Genomic DNA, 25,052 nt, shown 5'->3' on the forward strand with positions numbered 1-25,052 from the left:
GGCTGCACAGGGAGGGCCCCAGGGCCCCAGGAGCAAGGGTGCTGGGCGGTGCTGGGGTGGGGGCACCTGGAGATCCAGGGGCCACCTGCCAAGGCACTCATCAAAATATTATCAGCTGCAAAGGGCACTGGCCATGCACAGCAGGTGCAACCATCCGGGTGCAGACCTTTGGCCAGGGACGTTTGCCCTGGGGAGAAGAGGCCTGGCCTCAGCCCGACAGATCTCCTTGAAGAGAGAAAGCTTTTCTGGATAAAGGAGGGCCTTGCTCTGAGGCCCCAGGAGGGTGAAAACAAAAGTAGGGAGGTGCATTTCAGGTGGTACTTAAAAAAATGTTCCAACCAGAATGGCTTTGCAAAACGGGCCGGGAAGCCCAGTGGGGCCATGGCAGAGAAGGAAGCCCAGCGCATCCCTGCCTGGGTGGGGCTTGGTTCAGACCCCAGGTGGCACTGGTGGCAAATCCCAATGTCCATGGGGGCCTGGCAGGTCCTATAGATCCTGAAGCCGGCTGGGTGGGCACTAATGGGACAGCACCTGGCCTGGGGCCAGCAGTCACCGTGTGCAGGAGGTGGGCCCGGGCCTGCGAGACCTTCTGCTTTTCCAAGAGATCGTGTGTCCCAGTGACCAAGGATGTGGGCTCTGGAGCTTGGTGGCCAAGGTTTAAATGTCACTCTGCAAATACTTAGCTGTGTGACCTGGGGAAGTCACTTTGCCTTTCTGTGCCTCAGCAACCCCACATGTGAAACGCAGATAATAATAAAACCTCAGAGGGCTTTTAGTTAGGAACAGATTAATCTGCATAAATCTCCTAGAATAGTGTCTGGCACATGGAAAGTGCGTAATGAATGTTAGCTCTTCCTATTTTTGAGAAACCAGAAATACATATTTTTATGTGAAATGTTTAGCTTTTAAAGCACTGGCAACAGATTAAAAAGGGAAAAAAGAAACACCGTGTGGGCTAAGAACCCCAAACATGCTGGTAGGCTGAACTTGGCCTGTGGGATGCCAGTTTGCAGTTTTCTGGTCTGGATGGCGCTGGTGTCCTTTTACGCTCTCAACAAGGAGGATTTTTTGGTTTCGTGTGTTTTTCTTACGGTGAGTCAGGCTCCCCTGCTTCAAGTCTGGCAACAGACCATACTCTTCCCCTCCATACGCCCCTCCATGGGGTGACCCACGGTGCTGGTCAGTATCTCTGCCACCAGGCAGCTTTCTGATACCTTCTGAGATGTCTCTCCTAGCCTCTAATAGTGTAAAACCAGTGGGGCCAGCTAAGGGGTGTCACAGAGGCCGGATCCCATGCTGACCTCTGCCGGGGATGAAAGGAGGAGGTGTTTGCAGGACAGTAGCTGGGGGGGAGGGCGGGCATGCAGGGCTGTGACAGTGGACGTGTGGCCTGGGGTCTCATTGAGGCTGCCCAGGGTTGTGAGGAAAGCTCTCGGCTGTGAGTCTCACAGCCTGGGTTCCTGCCCTGGCTCTATCCACTCTTTCATCTCTTGGAGCCTCAGTTCTCCTATCTGTCAAATGGGCTGAACCACCCTACCTCACAGAGACAACCAGAAAACATGGCTCGACGAGGTGCTGGTCAGGGGTGAGGGGCTGTTGATTCTGCCTTTGGAGCAGAGGTGGGAGTGGCACGCCCAGCAGCAGTGGGACAGTAGGTGGACACTGCAGACCCTGGGCTGCGCCAGGGGGCTCTCTAAAGAGGACCAGGGCAGCTTTGCCAGCCCCGAGAGATGGTACAGACCTTCTTGATTTTCTTGATGTCACTGTCTTCGTCGTTGGGGGTGACAGTCTGGGTGGACTGGATGCGCTCATTGTCCTTGAGCAGGGATGTGATCTGCAACGGAAACACAGGTCAGCTGCGGGGCGTGAGCGGCACCAGCTGGCGGAAGCCCCACCCCTCCGGCTGCCACCCGGCGTGGTGTGGTGAGTGAGCGCCCTGCCACATGCTCCCCAAGGACCAGTGGTACTGCAGCTCGTGTCCTTTGCTCTGTGGGAGGTTTCGAGCCAGACGTCGGTGAGTGAGTACCGGGCCGGGACCCTGTCCACCTGGGTCCAGGGCAGCTAGGCTCTGACTCCGAGTGACCCTGGGCGAGGCACTCTCTGGGCTGCGGGCAACCCATCTGTAATCTGAGAGATTTGGTCCAAACCTGTGATTCTCTTCCTTATTCCCTAAACCATCAGTCCCTTTACTTTCGAATTTTTATTGTGGTAAAATATATATAACATAAAATTTACCATTTTAACCAATTTTAAGTGCACAGTGCAGTGGCATCAAGTACATTCACATTGTTGTGCAACCATCACCACCATCCATCTCCGGAACCTTCTCAACTTCCCGAGCTCTGTACTCATTAAACAATAATGAGTTTATGAGTTTAATAATGAGTTTAATGACTTCCCTGGAGGTCCAGTGGTTAAGGCTCTGCGTTTCCACTGCAGGGGGTGTGGGTCTGATCCCTGGTCAGGGAACTAAGATCCCGCACGCCACACAGTGCAGCCAAAACAAAACAAAACACACTAACTCCCCATCCCTCCTCCCTGAGCCCCTGGCACCCGCCCTTCTACTTTCTGTCTCTATGAATTTGACTCCTCTAGGGACCTCGCCTAAGTGGAATCAGACAGTATTTGTCTTTCTGTGGCTGGCTTATTTCACCAGCATAACATCCTCAAGTTTCACCCATGTCACAGCATGTGTCATACTTTCCTTCCTTTTTAAGGCTGAGTGATATCCTTGTATGTACAGACCCCATGTTGCCATCCATTCATCTATCAATGGGCACTTGGGTAGTCCCATTATTTTTTTCAAACAAAACTGTCGTGGAGCCCCAGTAGGACTTCAGACGAAAGCACTGCTTGCTTGGCTGTCCCATCCTGGGACAACCCTAAAGCACTTCTCTGACTTGGAGCCCTCTTTGGAGCACAACCTGGAAACTGCTGGCCTAGAAAAATGGAACGACCCTTGAAACGAACATTTGAGCTGATCTAAGAATCTCCATTTGCCAGATTTCGGGATCAGAGAGGTCGGCCCAGCTGCAAGAACAAAACCAACGGGGTGGTGACCAGGAGAAGGGGTGCCTTTAGCCATACTGTGGCCGGAGCCTCTGGCACTGCTCAGATGGACGGGCCTGTGGTGTAGCCCCTGGGTGGGTTCCTTCCTGCCACCCCCGAGTCCGCAAGTCTCTGCTGGGGGTCCTCCACCAAGGCTCCCACGGCCTGCGGACTTTCCCGGGAAAATGCAGGCAATGCCTATTTATTCCATCGCGGCTGTGAGCTCTGTGGGCGAAGGACCATCCCGTTTCATTCATTCCTGGGCTCCCGGTGCTTAGCATTCGGCTGGCACTCAACGTACATTTGTTGGCTACATAAGTAAGTAAGTTAGAGAAGGATCAGAGCAGCGACCTCCCTGGCTGGGAGTCCAGTGGTTGGGACTCCACGCTTCCATTTCAGGGGGCACGAGTTCCATCCCTGGTCAGGGAACTAAGATCCCACGTGCTGCATAGCTTGGCAAATAAATAAATAAATAAATAATAATAAAAGAGGTCTCATTAAAAAAAATTCTTTTCAGAAGGATCAGAAAAACAGCAGCAACAAAAACCTCAACCACAGGAAAACACTGCAGTCATCAAGCCCCACATGTCTAAAGATAGCAGCTCAGGGGAATCCACAAACACTGCCACAAAGCCAGAGCCCCTCATCCTCTTCAGAGCACGTGGCTTTGTCCCCTCAAGGCCACTTGCTGAACTGCAGAATGAATGGGCTCACAATTGAGTGAATTGAGCACTTTGAAAGCAAAATGGAACAGTTACCCGCTCTCCACTTGTGGGTTGCTAAAATTACCCTGGCCTGTGCTTGGAGAGCGGCTGAAAATATCTGAGAAATATTCAGCACCGACATGGGCTTTTCTTTTTTCTCTCCCCCCCGCACCTTTTCTTTCCATTCTCTGGGAACATCTGCACATTAAAATAAAGGCTGATTCTTTGATCTGTATTCTAAAGGCCTAAGGAACGCACACACACACACACACACACACACACACACGCGCGCGCGCGCAGGCTACTGGAGAGCTCAGAGATGCAGGGATGCCCAGTCAATGCCCACCTTTGGTCTGATGTTGTTACCTCCTTGCCCGTCTGCTTTCTTTGCCAGTTTTGAGATTTGCACACGGAAACCTTCTTTTTCGTTTGGATGGCAGTGTGTGTGTGTGTGTGTGTGTGTGTGTGTGTGTGTGTGTGTGTGGTCTGTATTTAAAACTGGCGCTTGTCTCAGAGAGAGGCATTCCAGGACATCTACTCAGCAGGGACCAGGGCAAAAAATAGATGCAATTAGGTCAGGTACTATGCTACATGCACAGGCAGTGCCAGCAGCCTTGGAGTCTTTGTTTAAGGATCAGGCTTGGTGGGCAAAGCTCTAGAGGGTTGTGAGCCTGGGGACCCTACACAAGTCTTGGGCTACAGCCCATCCCTGCCAGGAGCCAGTGTCAGGTGAGCTCATGGAGGCAGCCTTTCTCTTACCCTGGCAGGTCTCTTCTGGAGATGGATTTGCCTTGGACCCTGGTTTGCTTGCTGGACGTTCAGGGTCTGCTCAGCTGACCCTTGTCAATGAAGGCCATGCAGAGTGGGGACTTTGGCTCACACCCAACTTGCCAGCTAGAGTCCAGCTCCAGCTGTCTGACCTGGCTCAAAGCCTGGTGTCTCCGCTGGCCCCCGCCCACTGGCCACCCATGGTCTGGCCTCCTTGACCCATCAGAGGAAAACCCTGCTTGCCACACCCCTTTGAGGCATAGCACATGGGCTTCTGCCCCATCCTACTCCCCTCTCTGGAGACAGTGTCTTTCATCCGGAATGCATTTCGTCAGTGCAGTCATTGATAGTGGAATTAATCCAGGTTCTTTCCTTTTTGTTAGCCTCCAAGGTTTTACTAACGATCTCTGTAGCTCTTGCTTTTCCTGCAGGTCTCTGTAGTTCTTGTCATGCAGCTCAGTTCTTTCTCCCTCCTTCTTGATCTCTTCTGGCCTCCTCCAAGCCCAGTGGGTGCCCATCTCTGTCTGCCTTTGTGCCAACACGGCCACCAGATCCTGATGCAGTCTTTGGGTTGGGTATTGGTGAGACACTGTCTACCTTTGTGCCAACACTGCCAGCGGATCCTGATGCAGTCTTTGGGTTGGGTACTGGTGAGACACAGCTCGCCACTGGGTAAGGTGGATGAGTCAGATCCCTTCCAGGGAGGAGCTTCCAGCCTGAGAAGGGGGTCAGACCCCAAGAGAGGCAATTTATAATCGGACAAGGAGAGGCCAGAAGCAAGGTATGTACCTACTACAATGGGAAGGTTTCACCATGAAAGCGGCAAGGGCTACCCGGAAGGAGTTTTGAAGGACAAAGAGCCCAACAGGTGGGCTACAGGATGGAGGGGATTTGAGAGGGGGTGTGTGAACAAAGGCACAGGTATGACAGGGTGTTGTGTGCCAGGGTGGCGGGGGCGAGGATGGCAAGGGGGAGATGGGAAGCGGGACTCAAGGCATGCAGGGCGGGCCCTGGAGAGGGGGCCTGGGGAGGGGCTGCATGGGAAGGGTCACGGCCGTCCTTTCTTACTTCTCCCAGAGTAGTCCCCTCATTGACCTAGTTTATGAAGTGGGGTACCATGTTGAAGTTTATTTGCAAAACCGATCCCATGGCTAAATTTTTTTTCCAATGTTTTTAGTTCTTTTATTTATTTATATTTATTTATTTAATTTCTTTTTGGCTGTGTTGGGTCTTTGTTGCTGCGTGCAGGCTTTCTCTAGTTGTGGCTAGTAGGGGCTACTCTTTGTTGCAGTGCGCGGGCTTCTCATTGCGGTGGCTTCTCTCATTGCGGAGCATGGGCTCTAGAGCGCAGGTTCAGTAGTTGTGGCACACAGGCTTAGCTGCTCCACGACATGTGGGATCTTCCCAGACCAGGGCTCGAACCCGTGTCCCCTGCATCGGCAGGTGGATTCTTAACCCCTGCGCCACCAGGGAAGCCCTAAATTTTTATTTAAACCCTGAACTAAAGATCTTTTCTGTTTCTTCCAGTGTCAGCCTCCCAGGATCCTGAGTGCTTCCAAGCCAATAAAATATTACGACTACCTCTAAACTCCTATTTTGCCATTTAGGGCCTGTCTTCACTCTCCGAATTTACTTCCCATCATAAATGGGAGGAAAATAGCTATTAAAACAATGAAATGGGGGAATTCCCTGGCGGTCCAGTGGTTAGGACTCCGCGTTTCCACTGCAGGGGTCGCTGGTTCCGTCCCTGGCCAGGGAACTAAGGTCCTGCAAGCCGCACAAAGCGGCCAAAAAAACCCCCAACCAACCAACAAACAAAACAATGAAATGGTCCAAACTGAGCATTCTAGAGGTGTGGGGGGGTGATTCTTCTCAGAGGTAGATATTCCCTTTGTTTTAGATGGTCCTTAGAGCCTTTGGGTTATGAAAGATGAAGCCTAATAGGGCTGTTTAGATGGGAGAAAAGAGACTAAGACAGAGGTGGATAGTTAAGCCTGGTAAAGCTTTCTGCCGACTTTTGTTTGGATGCGATCCCCTGTTACTTCCAGGGCTAGGGTTGGGAGTAGAAACAGGGCTGGATTCCTGGATGTGTGACCCGTGCAGAGCTCCAGGCTTAGAAGGGACCAACGCTTGCTTTAAAGCTCTGATGCTGCTGCTTTGAGATTCTTAAGGGCCCTGAATTTTTATTTTGCACCAGGTCCTGCATATTAGGAAAAAAGATGTAGACAATGGTATATTGGTAAATGCTTAATGACCAGCTTTCTGAAAGAAAACCTCTGGCTGGTAGCACCTGCCAGTATCCGTGGTGTGGGCATTCCTACCTCAGCCCATTTGAAGCTACCGAAGGTTGAATAACTAGCTTGCAAAATTCTTGAAAACATAACAATTGGTTCTTGCAAAGGTGATAGACAGCAGTTGCTGTCTTGAAATTCTTAAGAATCTTCTCTTTGAATTTGTGTTTTGTTAAGTGAGTCTGATGGGACCATGGGGCACACCCCAGGGGCTTGGAGCCTCAGCTCATGCGTGTTCCTGTCTCCCTGCCTATTCCTTATACCCCGGCACCCTGGGACCCAGGCCTCTGCAACCCTCTGTCTGGGTGGCAACGGGTCAAGTCAGCCCAACAGACACATCTCACTGTCCGCCTCCGTCCTCTGCAGGACCTGGTGTAGGTACAGAGAAGGTGGGTCTTGTGCATGCCTGTGGTGTCACAGGGCAGGGTGAGGAGACAACTGTCCTGCCTGGGCTGATACTGCCTGGTGCAGTAGGTGGGCAAATTGGCAAGGGTCCCTTGCCCACCTGAATCTATGTACTGAGTGCATCATGGCACAGAGGTTAGGGGAGTTGGCGGTTGAAGTCGTGGATGGCCTGCCCACGATGGGTAGAGGCTGTGGCGAGTGGGAAGGGGAGACCTGACTTCCCCTACCCTGGCCGGGGTTTTGCATTTTCACCTTGCATCGGGCCCTGCAAATTATGCAGCTAACTCCGATTGCAGGGATCTGTGTTTTCATATTCCCCTCCTCGGCTCAGAGTCACAGACCTTGTGTGAGGTAGCCAGATGGTTCTGAGCACACTGGTGAAGTGAGGGGGTGAGAGGCGATCAGATCACTGTGTGGTGGCGTGCACAGCTGGTAAGGGGTGTCTAAGGGCAGAAAGCCAGCGCTTCCCAAGCTTTAATGTATTGGGTTGGCCAAAGAGTTTGTTCGGGATTTTCCGCAGATGTTATGGAAACACCTGAACGAACTCTTTGGCCAACCCATAGATGAGAATCTCCTGGGATGTGGTTAAAGTGCAGATTCTGATTTGGGAGATCTGGGTGGGGCCCTAGGTTCTGAATTTCTAATGGGCCACTGTTTCATGGACCACACTTTGAGTAGTGAAGTTCTAGAAGGCTTAACCTAGCAACGGCTCAGCCTCCGGACAGCCGTGACAGGCAGAGGGAAGGGACTGCCTTGGAGCTGAGCCCGAGCCACAATCTAAGGACCTACCAGCCACCTTCTGGCCCTGCCCTCACCTCCTCCGCCCATGTGGCTGTCAGCAGAGTAACCAGGAACTCGCCTATAAATGATCTCACTTGATCCTCACAACCTTGTCAGCTGGGGAGAAACAGCCTGTTTTAAGGATGGAGGTGCAGCGAGGCTGCAGGACTTGCTCCGGGTTGCAGTTGGTAAGTGGCAGAGGTGGGCTTCGACCCCAGATCTGACCCCAGGACCTTCCCACTCTGCCAGCATCACTGATTTTAAGTTTGGAAGCTGGCACAGCCGTGGCTGGAGCGGGTCCCTCTTGCCCATCATGTGCCTCCCTGACCCTGAGGGAGCCCGGGTTTGAGGTCTGAGGCCCGGGCCCCCCGCCAGCCTCCTCCACTCCCCAGGTGGTCGGTCACCTCTGCCTTCAGCCGTTCAATCTCAATTTCCCCATCCTCGATCTGCTGCCGCAGCTGCTTGGCCACCGTCTTCTCAGTCTCCACGATCTGCAGCAGGTGCAAGTACTTCTGCATCAATGCCTCGTGCTCTGTGGCCAGGGTCCGGTAGCTGTGGACAGAGGAACACGGCAGGTAAGCCACGGCCTCCTGGTCCCCTGGAGATCCAACCGGAAGTGGGGCCCCCCACAGACTGCACATAAGAGAAGGTCCTGACTGCCAGACACAGTGCCCGAGGCCTTAACCTGGCTGCTGTGCTGCTACTGATCGCTCTGGACCCTTCCCCAGCTCCCGGCTCACACTCTGACATGTGGTTCCTCCACCTGGTCTTGTTCTCACCTTGCCCGACCGCCCTCACCCTCTGGGACTTTGCACAGACAGATCTTCTGTCTGAAACATGCCTCCTCCCTCCTCTCCCTGGGCTAGCTCCATCCTCTTTCCCAGAGTAGGTCCTAGTTGAAATGCCATTTCCAAGAAGTCTTCCCTCCCCGCTCCCCACATACTGTGTAGGGTGTTCCTGCAGTACTCCCGGGCTGCTATTACCATAGCGCTGGCCAGACTGATTGGGGGTGTCCAGTTACTTTTGTTTCCCCAGGAGACCCTGCCTTCTCTGATGGCAGGGACTATGCCTGTGCTGCTTACTCCTGTCTGCCGAGGGCTTAGCCCAGTGAACATTTATTGCATGGATGCAACTGAGTGAATGGATGACACACAAAGGCGAGTCAGGCACATACATTGCACTGGCTGGGAGACATCTGAAGAACCTGCGCAGTATACCTGGGTGCCAACTCATGCACCAAAGGCTGTTAGTGCTATAGGAATCAGAAGAGGGGCCAGGCCAGCAACAAGGGCCTGTAATCAGGGAAGACTTCCTGGAGGCGGAGCTCTCTCTCCCACCAGAATCGGAATCTAGGCCTTCGGACTCTAAACCCAGTGCTCTGGGCACATGCCCATCCAAGGGCACCCTCAGGTGGAAGGCCTGTGTTGGGGGTAATTAGCAATGGGGCTGGATGGTTAGGTGGGGCCAGATCAGAGAGTACCCCAAAGGATCAGAGGGTAGGAGAAGTGGCCCCAGCCTTTGTGTAAGTGAACATGTCTCAGATTTGCAGAGCAGCACGATGAGGGGGAGGGCAGGAAGGTGGGACTTGGAAGATGAGCTGGGCTGGGGGCTGCCCAAGATCACAGGCCTGGCTTCTCCCTGATACCCACAACACCTGTATTTGAAGGTGTCAGAGCTGGGGAGAAACCCGATTCTATAAATGGGGTCCAGTCTCAGAGGGCAGAGAGGCTGTGAAAGGGAATCTCACCATTCCAGGGAGGGGTGCCCACCGGGGCAGGGGCAGGAGACTTGTAAGGCACAGATTCGGAGGGCAGGTTTATTGGCCTCTGGGAGTGTCTGCAACGAAGTTTGGGGGCCGAGGTCTCCCGTCCCCCCTCTCCCTGGCCCCCATCTTTCCTCTCCCGTTTTGCTTCAGCCCAGGACCACCAGATAGGATCTCATAAGATTCCCCTCTGCCCGCATCCTGGGCTCCTCCTCGCACTCACCCTTGTCTTCCTTCCCGTGTCCCCCTCTCAGCAGTGGGCAGCCCCCCGTTTCCCACCTTCCAACCTCAGCGGGGCCTTGAAACATTTCTGGTGTCCCTGCCAGCTCCCCACCCACCCCAGAGCTTCAGCCCCCTTCAAGCTCACTCCTCACCACCTCCCCCCCAACCCCCAGTCCTCTGCAGGCGGTCCTGCTCTGACATCACAGCCTGCATGATGTGCGATGCTGTTCCGTCACTTCCCGCCAGCCCCAGGGTACGCCCACCCTCATCCTGTCTCAAGTGCAGCATCCCTGCTCGGACCTAATCTGCCTGGCTCAGCCCCAGCTCCCACACCCACTAGCTGAGGGACCCTGGGTAGGTCACTCAGCCTCTCTGTGCCTCAGTTTGCTCATCCATACAATGGGGATGATGACAGTCCATACCCTGCAGAGTCGCCATGAGGATGAAATCTGTGGACACACATGAAGCTCTGTGTGGTGTGCCAGTGCTGTGGTAACTACCGTCTCCCTCCCCTCCACATCCCTAGACCCTGACCCCTCCTCAGGATTTCTGTGCATCAGATTCTGCCTAACAGCTCCACTGGCTTTTTCTCCTCAGCATATGCGAAGCCTCAAGTCACTCCCCACTTAGGATGAGGACGTGCCCTCGCCCTCCCCCACCCTCCCCTGAACTCCTGCCCCTCTTTCCACCTTCAAGGTGAGGCGTGTTGGAAGAGCAACCGCACTCATCATCCCCATGGCCCCTCTTCCCCTTCACCCGTCAGCCCTCGGCGGGCTGGCGTTTGGCCCCAGCACCCACAGGAACTGGGTCCCTCTCTGGGGTCACCAACTATCTCCCACTTAAATTGAGGGGACACTTTTCAGTCTGGAATCTACTGACATGACCTTCCAGGTACCCTGGATGTGGCTAGTCAGGGGGGTGCCAGTTTAGGGACACTGGCTCTTGTCACAGACTCAGAAGCTGTGTTACACACGTTCTTTAAGTCCCTGTGACCCTCATGGCAAAATGGGACAATGATAGCTTCCCTACAAACCCCCAGGTTTGAGGTGAGGAGGCCAGGAAGCCGAGGGTGGGAAACAGCTTTGCTCTATGAAAGGGGCTGTGTAGCAAAGTGGTAGGCAGTGGTCCCCTGATGGTGTCAGAGAAGGAGGCTCCCCAGCTGTGCCCTGAAGGTGGGAGGGTGCGGCAGGGCAGGGCTGTAGACAGCCCCGCAGGAGGATGGCAGGAGCAGAGGGCGGACAGCGGACCTGGAGCATATGCCTGAAGAAAAAACCTGATGCAAAAATCAAAGCTCCATGCTTCTCTCCCACCCCCTTCTAAAGATATGGGAACATATGTATATGTATAACTGATTCACTCTGTTATAAAGCAGAAACTAACACACCATTGTAAAGCAATTGTACCCCAATAAAGATGTTAAAAAATTTTTTAAAAAAATCTTTAAAGATATATAACAAGCTATAGGAGAGAATTCTTCGGTCTGCAACACTGCTTGGTTAAAATGAGGATTTTTGTGCATCTCTTATTATAATGAATTTAAATCAGAATGATCAGGTTTTAATGTTTTCCCAACTTCCCAAGAGGCTTAATTGTCTTTACTTGCAAAGGAACTTCAACTGAGAGCATGAAGGAATCCATTTTCACACCACCTCATCTCTCCTTGCTCCAGGGGGTGTGAAAATTCGGAGCCTTCAGTAGCTTGTTTTTAGCGATGGCACTCGCCCTGGTGCTTCAAAACGGGGAGCCAGAGTCCCATCTGCAGGACAGTTTGGTCTGTTTGCACCTCCCTTTCTTCCCTTCACCAGCTCTCTCTGCCTGCCTCCCTCCCTCCCCACTCCGCCTCCCCCTGTTCTCCCTTATTCTCCTTCCCCTCCCCCCTCTCATCAATACAGATTTATTGAGCACCTCTTTGTGCAGCACTGTCTCTTTTTAAAATTTTTATTGAGTATAGTTGCTTTACAATGTTGTGTTAGTTTCTTGCTAAATAGCAAAGTGAATCAGCTATACGTATACATATATCCCCACTTTTTTAGAGTTCCTTCCCATTTAGGTCGCCACAGAGAATTGAGTAGAGTTCCCTGTGCTATACAGCAGGTCCTCATCAGTTATCTATTTTATACGTAGTATCGATAGTGTATATGTGTCAATCCCAATCTCCCGGTTCTTCCCACCCCCGCTTCCCCCCTTGGTATCCATACATTCGTTCTCTACGTCTGTGTCTCTATTTCTGCCTTGCAAATAGGTTCATTTGAACCATTTTTCTAGATTCCACATATATGCATTCATATAAGATATTTGTTTTTCTCTGTCTGACTTACTTCACTCTGTATGACAGTCTCTAGGTCCATCCACATCTCTGTGCAGCACTGTCTTTATAGATGCACAGATTCGCAGGGCTGGAAGGATACTCAGGAATCACGAAAGGCCAATTGCCTCGTTTTATAAATAAAGAAACTGAGGCCCAGAGAGAGGAAGTGAGTTGCCCCCAAATAACAGTCAAGGAGTGTCAAAGCTGGAGCCGGAATCAGGCTCCAGTCCCTGAAGAGGACTCCCATATGACTGTCTGGTTTGCAGCTGGTTCTCCTGGCTGAGATGCAGACCACAAGCCACACTCGGTGTTACATTTTATACATTGCTGTACATACACATACCACAGGGGCATCCCAGAATACTAGACTATTATGCATACGGTAGGAGAGTACATTGTGTCTCTATACCTATTCATACACTATAGTGCTTATTTTTTTATATACCATGTATCTACTATGTATATGTAAATAAAAACTAAATTAGGTACATGCAAGCATACCTACTACTCAATATTGCTGTGGAAGAGAGCTGGTCTCTCCCTTGACACACACACATGCACATACTCTCATGATGTACACGATCTGAGGTTAAATAATGCTCAGAGCCTATAGTCTGTCCTTTAAAAAGGTCACACAGCCGGCTGCCTATGGAAGAGCCTGTGGCTTCGGTTGGCCCAGGAGGTGCCTGACAAGCTGCACCTGAGCTAGACTGGCTGGTGACAACTATTCTAGGGAAGGGGACTGTTTCCCTTATTGGTGACCAACACTGTGACCCCCGTCCCAGCCCTAGGCCCAAAGGAGGACATTCCTCTGAGGCCAGTGGGTTGACTCAGACCTCTGGGCTTGACCAGGGAAGACAAACCATGTCCAACTGGCATGTCACCCTGGCTTCCTAAAGGATGGTGAGTACCGAGAGGTTTTTGTTCAAAGGTAGGTGGTGTCGGGCTTCCCTGGTGGCGCAGTGGTTGAGAGTCCGCCTGCCGATGCAGGGGACACAGGTTCATGCCCTGGTCTGGGAAGATCCCACATGCTGCGGAGCGGCTGGGCCCGTGAGCCATGGCCGCTGAGCCTGTGCGTCCGGAGCCTGTGCTCCGCAACGGGAGAGGCCACAGCAGTGAGAGGCCCGCGGAACGCCAAAAAAAAAAAAAAAAAAAAAAAGGTAGGTGGTGTCACTTTGCCCAATGGCTCCTCTTTTGGGGAAGAGCAGGTTTTTGGTTTGAGTTGCATCTACCTTACCTTACTTCGGAGTCACAGAGACCTAGACTGGGAGCCAGGATCTGGGGCACCCCAACTTCTACTCAGGAGCCCACACCCCTGTATGCCACTGGGTCTCACTGGCTACATCTGTCAAGCGGGCCTGAAGGGACACACACACTGGGTGGTTATCAGAAGCAAATACGCCGTGTGAAAGAGCTTCACAGACTCCAGAGGACTGTGCAGTGGACACAGGTACCCTCAGATGTGAACATTCGCCATCAGGCAGGCTTGGAAGCACTTATGTCAAACATATGATTAGGGGTTTCCCTGGTGGCGCAGTGGTTGAGAGTCCGCCTGCCGATGCAGGGGACACGGTTTCATGCCCCGGTCCGGGAGGATTCCACATGCCGCGGAGCGGCTGGGCCCGTGGGCCATGGCCGCTGAGCCTGCGCGTCCGGAGCCTGCGCTTCGCAGCGGGAGAGGCCACAACAGTGAGAGGCCCACGTACTGCAAAAAAACCCCCAAAAAACACAAAACCCCCATATGATTAGGATTTTATGGGCTACTTGGAACCAATCTCCAGTTTAGTGAGTTGCTTAAAGAATCATTGTCCTCTCTCTGTGGCAGACAGAATTCTAAGATAGCCCCAAGTTTCCTGCCCTGGTTTCGAAGCCCTGCATAATCTCTGGGATGATGAATATGATGCGTTTTATTCCTCTTACTAGGCTATACTATACGGCATAGCTGACCTTAACATAGGGAGATTCTTTAGGTGGGCCTGACCCAATCACATGAGCCTTTGAAAATGGAGAGTTTTCTCTGGCTGGTTATAGAAGGGGAGGTCAGAGATTTGGGGCTGGAGAAGGGTTTGGTGAGCCGTTGTTGGCTTAAGGATGGCGGGGACCACAGGGCAAGGAAGGCAGGACCTCGTGGAGCTGAGAGCCATCCCTAGATGACGGCTAGCAGGGAAACAGGGACACCAGTCCTACAAGGAACTGACTCTTGCCAATGACAGGAGTGAGCTTGGAAGCAGAGATTTCTCCAGAACCTCGAGGTAAGAGCCCAGCTTGACTGACTCCTTGATTTCAGCCCATGGGCCTCTGTGCAGAGAACACAGCCGAGCCAAGACTTCCGACCTACAAAACTGAACAATGGGTATGGTTTTAAGCTGATAAGTTTGTGGGGGTTTTTTTTCGGCTGCACCACATGGCATGTGGGATTTTAGTTCCCCGACCAGGGACCGAACCCACGCCCCCTGCAGTGGGAGCATGGAGTCTTAACCACTGGACCTCCAGGGAAGTCCCTAAAGCTGCTAAGTTTGTGATCATTTGTTCTGCAGCAGTAGAGAACTAAAACACTCTAATAGATAGAATTTATTTTAAAAATTTGAGGATTAATGCCCATATAATGGAAAGCACAGACCTTAAATATACAGTTTGATCCGGGTAGATAAATGCATACACCCTAATCGAGATAAAGGAAATTCCCATCACCCCAGGGAGTTCCCTCATGCCCCTTCCCCGTCAATCCCCACCCCACAAGCAACTACTGTTTGGATTTCTATCACCACAGTTGAGTTCTGCCTGTTTTAGACTTTCATATAACAGGAATCAGGCAGCATGTACTATTTTGTGTCTGGCTCGTTTTACGCAGCCTATCAACTTTGAAATTCATCTGTTTTGTTACATATATATATATATATATATATATATATAATTTTTTAAATAGATCTTTATTGGAGTATAATTGCTTCACAATACTGTGTTAGTTTCTATTGTACACCAAAGTGAATCAGCCATATGCATACATATGTCCCATATCCCCTCCCTCTTGAGCCTCCCTCCCATTGGGTTCCTTTTTATTACTGAGCGGTATTCCATCGCATGGATGTATTAAGGTTCCTTTCTACATCTGTCTGTTGATAGACACCTTGGTTATTTCTAGTTTTGGGACTATTGTGCAAAAAGCTGCTAAGGACATTTGCATGCACGATTTTTTGTAGATGTTTTTCGTTTCTCTTAGATAAATACTAAGAAGTGTAACTGCTGGGTCACAGAGTAGGTGTATGTTTCACTTTTAAAGGAAATGCCTCACAATTTTTCAAAGTGGTTGAACCACTTTATGCTCCCACTAGCATCACGTGATTTATGGTTACTCCACCCCCTCTCCAATTTTGCTACTCTCAGTCTTTTTCAACTCAGCCCTTGTAGATTCTACAGGTAGTGGTATCTCATCGTCTCTAGAAAATTTTGGTATGAATTGATTTTTGAAGTCAATGTAGTCCTGGTTATCCAGAATATACAGCAAATTAGAATTCTATAATACCTCAACACTTAGAAAGCCCCGTCACATAAATAATTTCATTTGGTTCTCAAAACAACCCTGCTATTGGTTCTAGTTTAGTGCTGGGAGCCTGAGGTCCAACTGCTTTCCCTGAATCTGGGTTCTTCCTGCTCGATTCCATTCTCCACAATGCCAGCAATTTCCACTCCAAATCAGAGCTCTGATCATGTTACCCCCCTGGTGTAAAACCTTCAATGGCTTCCCACTGTTCACAGAGGAAAGCTCAAACATCTCAGCTGGGTATTCAAGATCGTTCTGATCTGGTTCCAGTCCAATGTCCAACCTCATCAACCTTCTGACACCCAAACTTTGTCTCTTCATTTTTCTTGAATTATCTTTCCTAGATCACTGCCTTTATTTAAGGCTTTTTGGGGGCTGGTGGATGGGCCGAAGTGCCCACAGCTAAACTCATTAGATATGAGGCTCCAATCTCCCCTTTCAAGTCAAATGTCACCCTATTTCCAGATCCCCCAGATTCCCCCATTTCCCTGAAGATGTCTCCTATGGTGCCTTGTACTTAACACTGCCTTCATGCACCAGAGCTATTTGTACATCTGTCTAGTGTCTTCCAGGCTAGGTTGGGGTAGCCCTGGGGGAATACCTGTGTTGCATCCATCCCTGTCTGCCCAGTACCACACTCAGAGCCTGACTCTATTGATTCATAGGTGAGAACCTAGTCTCCATTAGCTAGACTGGACACTCCTTGAGGATAGGGATGGAGGTGGCTTGACCTCAGGGTCAAGGTCAGTGCTATAGCCATAATAAATGGTTTCTGGTCAGCTGGCTTGATCCAAGCCTCAAGGAAGGGCTCTGGTATCCATCTATCTATACATCTTCGCCTGATGGATCCATCATCTACCCATCAACATTCATCTACCCATCATTGATTTATCATCCATCCATCCATCTGTCCTTCACATATACTTTCAACACTCATCCATTTATCATTCATTTACCCTCTACTCATCCATCATTCACCTTCCACATATAAACTCAACATCCAACCTCTACCCATTCATTCATCCTTGCATTCTTCCCATCTACACTGCTGAGAACTTGTCTATACCTTTATAAGGCCCTGGGGATGCAAAGTATCATACTTAGTCCCTGCCCCGAGGAGCTTACATTTTACTGGAAAGTAGACACAGGAACACACCATTATCTACTCAGCCAGAAAGATCTACTGCTCAAAGGGGTGAGTCTGGGTGTCCATCCCCCCGACAGTACTTAGCTCTGCCAGGGGATTGTTAGCTTGGGGGGCCACACCCCAGCCCACAAGCCCATCATTTCCCCAAGACCCAGGAAGACTCAACGCAGCTTGGAGCCCCCATTTTCTCTGCAGCATACACTCTCCTTTTGCTTTTCTCCCCACCTGGCCCAGTGAATCCCTCCAGAGAGGGGTACACATTGTTGGGAATGAAGGGACGAGCAGGTCTAGAATCCCTGAACATCCAAGTTCAGAGAGGTTTACAGAATTTCAGTTTACAGATGAGAAAACCGAGGCCCAGAGAAAAGACAGGACTAGTCCATTCCTGCAGCATCCGGGTTAGAACCCTGGTGGTCTTAGCCTTTGGTGGCTATAAAGCCCTGTAATCCAACCAAACTGTACTCGGTTCTCCTAGTATGAAAAAAGGAGCTCATCTGGTTGAAGGGGGCAGGAGGCTGTAACGCTGCTCCTCAGGGCCCTTGGTTCCCTGTGCACCCCAGGGAGGCACGTCCCAGAGCTCCGGGGCTCTAAGGATGGGCCTGTCAAGATGCCCTTCTTACAGCTTCCATCCTCCCCCCATCTCCTCCTCCTCCATGCCTTCCCCTCCTGGGGTTTGAGTCTGCTCAGGACGGGGCCTTTGGGTGGGCGAGACATACCTGGCATGAGCGATGGCTGCCACCCACTCGTCACAATCCCTGGCGTCCTCTGTCCTCAGCTCCAAGGCTTTCTGGTTCTCGTGGCTGAAGTTTACCGTGAAATAATGCTGCACCAAGAAGAAGACAGCTCCAATTACCAGGGTGATCGGCACGGAACCGGCAGTGTCTCCTGTTAACAATCTGGCTGTTTTGCAAAGCACTCATAGCCACATCTGCTAGGTAAGGATTCATTATTCGTGATCATCGGAATGCCATTCTATTTAGCGGTTTCAAACTCTCTATTAAGGCAGGCTTTGTACCATGTAACAGAACCTGTGCTTAGGCTATTGTAAGAAGGAAGCAAACCCCACAAAGTCCTATTTGCCAACAAACTGCAAAAAAGCCAGTTTTAAACCATCAGGTATGCTGGGAGAAAGGCAGAGAAAACACACCAAGAGAACATCCCCTTTGGGGACTGGGCATCAATTCAGCGCAGCATGCATTTAATTCACTCCACACAAATGTTTCAACACACTCTTCTAGGTCCTGGAGTTAGAGCAATGAACACATAGACCCGAGCAGAGCCCACTGGAAGCCAGCTCGTGTTGAGTGCAGGTGACCGACTTAGAGCTGGTCAAATGTGGGGTCTGCTGCCCGAGCTCCCAGGGAAGCAGAGGAGCTAACGAGAGACACACATCTGTAATATCGTTCTGTGAATGAATACGTGTAAAGCTCTTAGAACCATGCCCGAAATCTAGTAAGCACAAGTGTTTGCTATAATGAACGCAGCGCAATGATCATTACTGTCATGGAGGTAAGAAAAAAGGGCCCAGAGAAAGCCAGCCACTGCTTCAGCCCAGGGAAAGCAGAGGGCCTTCCCAGAGGATGAGGCGTTCGTTGGTCCAGGTTTTATTTCAGTTGATGGAATCGAGAGCGCAGGGCGTGCTTGCGGGTAGGAGGGGCCGTGCAGTGGGGTTAGGGATGCCAGGAAGGAGGCTGGGCAGGGGGTGGGACCTGGGTGGTGGAGAGCAGAAAGGCCAGGTTTCCGGCTGGAGCAACTAGGTGGGTGGGGATGCCATAGACTGGGGGAGGCATGGGCAGGATAAAAGGCAGGTGTCAGGGGGTCAGGGGTGGGGCGTGGACATGCAGACCCTGTGCGCCTCTAGGCCATGTCTCTGCGGGCCGCAGACAGGGGTCGGGGGTGTCAGCCTCGGGGCGGAGAGGAAAGCTGGGAGCAGACTCAGCCAGAGAGAGGGTGCACAGGCAAAGTGCTGGGGGCCCCACCTGCGGAGGCCTCCTGGGTCTGGCCCTGGTGAAACTAGGAGGAGAGAGGCAGGCAGTGAGGTGCAGAGAGGGCCCCCGAGGCCTGCCCATTCAGAAGATGCACCGCAGGCCACGGTGCCGTCTTGTTTCAGTGGGTGCTGTCCCTTGTCCCTCCGGCCCTCGGGGCCCAGGCAGCAGGGAACAGCAGGATGAGGCACGTAAACTTGTTTTTAGCTTCCGCTGACATGACTGTCTATTAATTGTCATTCTTGGTGGCAGCCAGAAGTGTGTGTGTGTGTGTGTGTGTGTGTGTGTGTGTGTGTGTGTGTGTTTTGCAGAGTCAATGTCTCTCCCTCTTTCCTAGGAAGCAGATAACTGGCTGTCCTCCCCCTGCGAGGGAAGGGAACAGGGCTGGAGTTGCGGTGGCCACCTAAGCACTTTCCCCATCTCTCGAGAGGTGGTGAACACACAGATGCTTGTTTCCCGTGATCTCATTTATTTCCATATTCACCAGGTGGAACAGGTATTATTATCTGTTTACTGCAGAGGAACCTGAGGTGCAGAAAAGTCAAGCCACTTGCCTGAGCCCACATGGCTGGAAAGAAGAGGAGCCAGAATAACACACCTTCCCTGGGTACCTACCGTCCACTCAGATCTTGGCGCTCCACTGCCAGCAACCGCCTGAGGATCTCACGAGGCTGGTGGTCTAGCAGGTGAATGCGGTGTTTCTGGGGGTTCTGGGGAAATGCTATCAATATCCGTCATGTCTAGGGACGAACAGTGACCCTGGGTGCCTTCAGAGCTCTCGAGACAACCCCATCACCTCAGCTGGTGTTGGATCAGAGCTCTGACAGACCCCAGGTCACCCTTGAAAGCTGAACCACCCCTGGGCTTTCCCAGAGTTACAAGGATGTGCCGAGGCCGGAGGTGGGCCACTGCAGAGCGGCAGAGTGGACACCGGGCTCAAACTGGGGCCACTAGAGCTGCCGTGATGAGACCAGGACCACACCTTGGGCATTCTGCCCAACCAGAACTCCCTCAAAGCTTCTCAGAGTCTGGCGGACTCACTGAGAACAATACGTGGGCCTCAGCATGACCACGGGACAAGAGCTTAGCCATGTTCGCCAAAACGATGTGACCATATGGGTTCATGTGGGCGCTGGCTGGACCCCTCTGCGGAACAGAAGCATTGTTCTGGAATCAGCCCTGGGGCACTCTAGAACTCTCCACTCAAGACAGAGCCACATCTGAGGCCTCCCTGGGACATTGATCAGGACTCACACACTATATGTGATCAAGGATGTGGGATAAATTCAGAAATAAACCCAGGGGCCTCCTCCAGGAACCCACATTTCAAATGTGGAATCCTGACAGGCCCAGCTAGAGTTGCTGGAACATATCTGGAAATGAAACAGAAGCTGAAACCACCAATGGACCATCCCTGGCTTCATTAAAGAAGAAGCAAGACTTGGTGAAATTACTCCTGGAGCCTCACCAGGGCTGCAGGGATGGACCCAGAACTCCACCTGGGGCCTCCACAGAGCTTCCCTAGACCTGAAGTGAGAGATGGATACCTTGACTTGGGGCTCCACCAGGAGTCCCAAGATGGATCCCGAAACCCTCTAAGCATCAAAATCAGACCCCTAGAATGATCCCAAACTACTCCAGGAGCCGTACCAGGTTCAGGGCAGAGCCTGGGGCTTCACCTGGGCTGCTAAGTATCTCCAGTGGGTCTCAACCCTGACTGTACATTGGGCTCTGCTGTCACTAGTCTGGGTGTGGCCTGTGCGCCCCTTGGTGATCCTAATGTGTGGTCAAGGTGGAGAGCCACTCGCTGGTCTAGACCTTCACCTGAGGCCTCAGCAGGTTAAGAGGGATTGATCCAGAAACTACACCTGTGACTACCAAACTCCTAGGAAGGGACTCAGAAATCACACCTGGGGTTGTGCCGAGACCAGAGTCATGTTCGGGTCCTTATCTTGGCTGGAGGAAACGTTCTAGAAGCACACTTGTGGCCTCACCTGGGTTCGAGGTACTATACTTAGAACTGGGGCCTCACCAGGCTGAGATCCTGGGCTTCAGCTCACGCCTGGTCCCCAGGATGCCCTCTCTCTGCCCTGTATCACCTGACCACTAACTGACTGCTGCTGCCCCATGCCTGTGTGGGCTGGATCTATATCCCCTCCTGCCTCAGGATGGGCCTTTGTTTCCAAAGTCCCAAGTGCCTGTATGGTAATAAACTTCTATCTAGGACAGCTAAAGCAGACCTGAGCCTCTGCGGGCTGGGGAGGTAGGCTTGGAGCCCTGCCTACTTGGCCTTCCCCTTGCCTCCTGCCTGTCCCAGCCGGCTGGCAGGGCTGCGGCACCTCCACAGGACGGAGAACATTGGGAAACCACTGACAGGTACGGTGACCAACCATCCCAGTTTTCCTGGGATTGAGGTGTTTCCGCGGGCACAGGACTTTCAGCGCTAAGACCAAGACAGTCCCGAGCAAACCGGGATGCTTGGTCACACTACAAAGGGTGGAGGAGGTGGAAGTCCCAACAGCCGGGTCTGGGTCTGGCTATTTTGCTCAGAGCCAGGGATTCTGGGCAACCTCTGCATCTCCCTCTGGCCAATGGGCATGACACTAACACTTGCCTTGGTCAGCTACACACAAGTGGCCTCAATCATGAAAAATCAAGTTCTCTCCACCTTTAACTATCTACCTGAATGATATCTCATTCGTGAATTCAACCCATATTTTTCAGTCCCCACTATAACCCAGACACTGTCCACCTCATGGTAATCAATGACACACACGAAAGCCCACGATGCTGAATGCTTTCTGCAAGGTACGGGCACTCCGCATCATCGGGTCTTAGTGTATCTCTTTCCTGCTCTTTCTAGACTGTCAAATGTGCTGCCCCCGTCCTTCCCCATCAAAGCCATTACCAACTTGTAATGATTTTTTTTCCCCCACTTTTGGGATGCCGTGTGGCAGGCGGGATCTTCGTTCCCCAACCAGGGATGGAACCCGTGCCCCCTGCAATGGAAGTTCAGAGTCTTAACCACTGGACCATCAAGGAAGTCCTGTAATGACTTTTTACTGTCTTTCCTACCACAGCAGAGAGTCTCAATCTGGGCTGCACATTAGGGATACCTGGGAATCTAAGAAAACATGGATGCTTGAGCCCCCTTCTCAGACACATTAAGGCAGAACGTGGGAGAAGGGGAACAGGGAGAGGACACGGTTCAGGCACTGGTATTTTTCAAAGCCCCCCAGTTGGTTCCAGTGTTCACCCAGTGCTGGGAACCCCTATGAGGGAGCAATGTCTGCAGCAGAAGCACCTCTTCCCCTCCCCGCATCCCCCCATGTTCTCCTAGAGATGCACGGTCCTGGAGCCGATACCTGGAGCAGCCATAGATACTATGCAGCCAGGAGTTCCCAGTTATTTGGAAGTGACACAGAAAGACCAAATGAATGAGCTGTGTGTGCTGAACACTAAGGACAGATGACAAAGAAGGAAGTGGAAGTGTCTCAGAGAAAAGCGGAGATGGGAGACCTGGTAACTAGAGTGGGAGTTGGGGAAGGTGGGGCAGAGAGACATGGTTCCTGGTCCAGGCCTTGGAGACCCAGACACATGGTTTCTCCTTGGGTTCCATTAATTATCACTGTAATTATTCCAAGAGTCCTTCTTAAGCAAAAACCTTAACCTGCTTTGAATGGGCTCCTGTTCCTTACAAGTAAATGATTCCTGACCAAGTATATCCCCAGAGCCTGGCACTGTTCCTCGGCCTGGGCATGGAATAGCCTTCATTTCCTGAATGGGTGACTGAATGCATTTCTCAGCATGGCATGGGAGCCCGGCTTATTCATTAATTGATTAAGAGCAAAAGCCACAAAGCAGGTGGCATTGAATCTGCTTCTCAGGCCTGGGCAGGTGAGCTGGCTGGAAGGGTGTGGGCACTGGCTTTTCACGAACGAGGCTTATCTCTCTTCAGGGAGAGGAGGCCCACTCACCTCATAAAGGCACTGAACAGTCCTGCAATATAGGAGCTCCTTCCAGAACTTATCCTATCATGGAACACTCTTCATGAGGCATCCAGCTGCAGGATGGACGCCATCACCCTCGGTCGACCCCACCCCTTTTCATTTTGGGAAGATCTACCAACATTCCAGAAAACCAGTGTTCCGGGGACTTTGGGACCCTGGAGTTGTGGCACATGCCAGGCTTTGGAGTTGCCTGGGTTTAAATTTATTATTTATTATTTAGCTTCGGTGTCTTCAGCTTGTCTTGTCACTTCTGTGGACTTGTTTTCTCTTTCACAAAAAGGGGAGGCTATTACCCATCTCACAGGGTTCTGTAAAACAGATGATGTCGTGAAAGCTCCTGGTTCATAAAAGGGCTCATGATGGTTTTTAAACTAACTGAATCATTTGCAAAGTCCAAGAGATGGGTCTAATCAACCTATCAGTTGACAATTACTAGGAAAACCACATACATGTGTATTCACATGCGTGTGTACAAATAGCGTTCCCCCTAACATTCATGTTCGTTGGAATCTGTCAAGGAGACCTTATGTGAAAATATGTGGAATCTATAAAAAATGGTATAAATGAACCTATTTACAAAACAGAAACAAAGTCACAGATGTAGGAAACAAACTTATGGTTACAATGGGGGACAGGTTGGGGGGGATAAATTGGGAGACTGGGATTGACATATACGCACTACTACGTATAAAACAGATAACCAACAAGGACCTACTGTATAGCACAGGGAACTCTACCCAATACTCTGTAATGGCCTATATGGGAAAAAGAATCTAAAAAAGAGTGGGTATATGTATATGTGTAATTGACTCACTTTGCTGTACACCTGAAACTAACACAACATTGTAAATGAACTCTACTCGAACACAAATTTAAGAAAAAGACCTTCTTTGAAAATAGGGTCTTTACAGATGTAATCAAGGTAAGATGAAGTCATACCAGATTAATAAGAAGAGGCCTTAATATATAAAAAGAGGGAAATGTGGGCACAGACACACAGGGGAGAAAGCCATGTGAAGAGGAAGGCAGAGATGGAGAGATGCGTCTACAAGGCAAGGAACACTAAGGACTGCTGGCAGCCATCAGGAGCTACAAGAGGCAAGGAAAGATTCTTCCCTGGAGACTTCAGAGGGACCATGGCCCTGCAGGTATCTTGGTTTCACACTTCTAGCCTCTGGAGCTGTGAGAGAATAAATTCCCGTTGTTTAAAACTAACCCCCGTCAAAAACACAAAACCAAACCAATCCATATGCACGTGCACACACACAGGAGGCATGGGAGAGGCTTAGAAACTGGAGTCATAGCTGTGCCAAGATCAAAGGATGATTACGAATCAGCAATTTGGGGCATTCCTTCCATCATCCTCAGCTCCTATTTCTTTCTCATTTCTGATATTCAATTGGTCACCAGGGTCTCTGCTCTGGATATCCCTGGAACTCTGCCTTCTGCCAAACTCACTGCCGTGCTTGCTTCAAGGCTCCCTCATCTCCCACCCGGGCCATTGTCCCCTCTGGTCTCCCTGCCCCTGGTCTTGCCCCCTTCTGATTCATCCTGTTTGACCAGAATCCAGACCCACTGTCCTGTCTGGGCCCCTGCTTGCTGTCTCCTCCAAGAGGGAGGTGGGCTGGGGTCAGCTGCAGGATGGATGCCATCACTCTCGGTCAACCCCACCCCTTCCACTTAGTAGCTCCACTCTGGTGGCCTGGTCAGGCAGGGTCAGCTTCTCCCCCACTGGGTCCTGGCTCCTTCCTCCTGGTCCATCTTTGGGACCACGGTCCCAGCTGGCCCTGGCCTGGCAGTCCTCTCTGCCCGATGCTCCCGAAGTCCCAGTGCAGAGGGGACAGTGCCAGAGGGAACCTGAAGGGGCCTCAGCGGTGTGTGTGTGTGTGTGTGCGTGTGTGCGTGTGTGTGTGTGGCTGGAGTCCATGTCTCCATGCTCTGGCTGGAGTCCATGTCTCCCTCTATAAGGGGCTATCCACCTAGGCTCTCCGTCACCTGAGGTCCCTGTCCACCTCTCACCGCTGAGATCCCAGGGGAAGCCTGTCTGCTCTCCGGCTCTTGCAGGAGAGATCCCGCTCTTC

The 25,052-nt window shown here is 51.5% G+C and overlaps 1 protein-coding gene across 2 annotated transcripts in view; it reads right to left on the reverse strand.

The window, feature by feature from the left end:
• Positions 1 to 25,052, reverse strand: part of RASGRF1 (Ras protein specific guanine nucleotide releasing factor 1) — a 106,217-nt gene that overhangs the window by 70,359 nt on the left and 10,806 nt on the right. For both annotated transcript variants that reach the window (XM_007458337.1, XM_007458338.1), the window contains exons 2-4: positions 17,693 to 17,799; positions 8,401 to 8,548; positions 1,742 to 1,834 (exon numbers count right to left, since the gene is read on the reverse strand). In XM_007458337.1, the coding sequence (XP_007458399.1) occupies positions 1,742 to 1,834; positions 8,401 to 8,548; positions 17,693 to 17,799 (348 nt within the window). The remainder of the gene's footprint in view (positions 1 to 1,741; positions 1,835 to 8,400; positions 8,549 to 17,692; positions 17,800 to 25,052) is intronic.

This window comes from Lipotes vexillifer, unplaced genomic scaffold, assembly GCF_000442215.2.
Source record: "Lipotes vexillifer unplaced genomic scaffold, Lipotes_vexillifer_v1.1 scaffold1321, whole genome shotgun sequence".
Taxonomy (NCBI): Eukaryota; Metazoa; Chordata; class Mammalia; order Artiodactyla; family Lipotidae; genus Lipotes; species Lipotes vexillifer.